This window comes from Penaeus vannamei, chromosome 25 (genome assembly GCF_042767895.1).
Source record: "Penaeus vannamei isolate JL-2024 chromosome 25, ASM4276789v1, whole genome shotgun sequence".
Lineage (NCBI taxonomy): Eukaryota > Metazoa > Arthropoda > Malacostraca > Decapoda > Penaeidae > Penaeus > Penaeus vannamei.
In genome coordinates, this window is record NC_091573.1 from 25,336,876 (window position 1) to 25,339,375 (window position 2,500).

Sequence of the window (2,500 nt, forward strand, 5' to 3'; positions counted from 1 at the left end):
TTATCATTATCATTATCATCATTATTATTATTATTATTATTATTATTATTATTATTATTATTATTATTATTATTATTATTATTATTATTATTAGCTTCCCGCCCCTCCACCCACCTTGTAACCAACCCTGTGAACTGTTAACATGTCCAGTACTTTTCACTCGTTTTCCTTGATTTTATAAGCAACAAAAAGATCAAGAAATTTTCGGTGGTCTACTTGAATCTGAAAAATAAACTATCAGGAAAGATGATATTCTGCGAAAAGTTAATGGATTAAATCATACCCTCTTTTTCATTTTTTTTTTTCTTTTTTTTAGTGAGGCGCCGCCATCCCCCGAAGATTTTATATCGATCCTAATTATATATTTCACCGGAAAAGAGGCACTTATGCATTGCGTATTACGAAACAAAGTGCCTTTTTATGTATTCAGATAATTAAAGTATGGAAGAAGACGATTTTCTCATTTGTAGATGTGTGTGTCAACAGTAGATTCGGTTGTACAATATTTTTTTATTGTATCATTTTAGTACGACTGTATTTTTCGTTGTCGTTGTACATCGAAATTAATATCATTTATGACGAATTCAGCAATTATTAACACTAATTAATCTGTTTTGGATAACTGTGGTTTATTGTGAAAATAACATCTAGCGTGGGTATTAATACTGCTGTGATAGGCCTATTGTTTTTATCATAATATCAAAAAGAAATATAATGTTGTATATAGAATATCGAAAAAAAATTGCTGAGATCATTTACAGCACTGTATAAAACTCAACTAAAATTCTACAGGAGAATGTCCTACACGGTCACACTACAAGTTCAATGACACTATTCAACTAGCAAAGTGTTTCGTTCGTCGTTGAGTTGTTGAGGTGTGTTATCCAGTCATATCCCTTCTATTCTATTTTAACCAATCTCATTCTGTCTACAATCTCACCAAGGGACCAACTGCTGAGTAGGTTAATATGTACTATTTTCTGTGAAACGAAACACCGAAAGATTAATGTATAAACGTTTCAGGAAGGAAATGCTATAATATGGTGAGAGTTGGCAACTACCTGAACGTTTTCACTTTTTGTTTTTATCGCAATTGTTCACATTTTGTCAAAATAATCGGTTGTGTAAAACCCTGCTATAAAGAGAGACGGAGACATTCAGTATGCAATAGTGATTAATACGATATACACATATGAATGCGAATAGTTGCGCTAAATAAAGATATTGTACGAAGTATTTTTGATACTGTATGATACGTTGGGCCATCCCGTCATGGTGACTGTAAATATGTGAAACGCAGTATGCAGTCTGCTGTCCTTTGCTTTGTGTCATTGGCAGGAAAGTGAATGACAAATAGTTTAAGTTTATGTTGTGGTGCTAATTAGATCTCGTGCACTCCTAAGGGAATGACAACGTTTTGAAATAACCAGAGAAACAAGATTGGATGGTAGGGTGACTCACATCATGGAGTACTTGTTGAAAACGTTCTTTTATCGGGATGAGGAACAGGTGGGTGATGTTTGTAGCCTTAACCCACGTCCGTCTCTATATGACATACACTGTTGCTTCTGCTCACACTATATCAATGCTTCCATTTGTAGTAGTTGTAATAGTAGCCTTTATTATTATTATCACTATTATCGCTGTTATTGTTATTGATAGTTACTAGTACTACTGTTATTATTACGACTATTACTATCACTGTAATTAGCTATCCCCATTCATATTCTTATTTTTATTCTTCAAGGTAAGAAATATGGTATCGTAATGGCAAACAACCAAAGTACACTTAGCGGGTCAGTTCTTAAGCTAGAGACGCATTGAAGATAATAATATAGATACAGTACTCCCATCGCTTTCAGTACAGCCGTACTTTAAACTGCACTGTTAAGCCTGCATTTTGCTAGGTATTAAAGCTGTCGTTAAGAGATTTCGATTTTATACATTGAGGAATTAGGATAAGAATATTCAAAAGGAGATGGTCATTAAATCTATAAAATTCTCCACGATAGTATGCCCCACGTAACGTATCAGCTTACCTGGCTTATAATGGTTATCTGATCTGGTATATCGGTCCATTGGTATGCTATGTATAGCCTATACAAGCACGATTCATTCACCCATATACACTCATGTGTACCATACTGTAAATATATATATTTGAGCATGTATATTGCAAAATTAGGCGAAATAGTATAGTGTTAACAACCGGAATGCCGACCTACACTGGGTAAACCAAGTGATCCGCCCTGCCTAATAATGATAATGAATTAAATTAGATTAAAGGTAGAAAGAAAGAATCACATGTCTTACCTGCAACTACCTGAGTATAAGGCGACAGTGATGATGTGCTGAGCCTGAAGACCCCTACACATGCGTAGATATATGCGTATAGATCTATGTCTGTGCAATGCATGCATATATATAAATGCGTATATGTTCATACACATATGTATGCTATGCACAAGTATGTATATGATTATAAAGGTACAGTATAAAG

General features: G+C 34.1%; 1 protein-coding gene across 2 annotated transcripts in view; it reads left to right on the forward strand.

Annotated features, from left to right (window-relative positions):
- Nucleotides 1-2,500, forward strand: part of LOC113822117 (xanthine dehydrogenase/oxidase) — a gene marked incomplete at its 3' end in the record, with an annotated part of 33,924 nt that overhangs the window by 697 nt on the left and 30,727 nt on the right. The window contains 1 exon segment of one of the 2 annotated variants that reach the window (XM_070139308.1): nucleotides 1,310-1,509. Coding sequence (XP_069995409.1) covers nucleotides 1,465-1,509 — 45 coding nt within the window. 2 annotated transcript variants of the gene reach the window in all.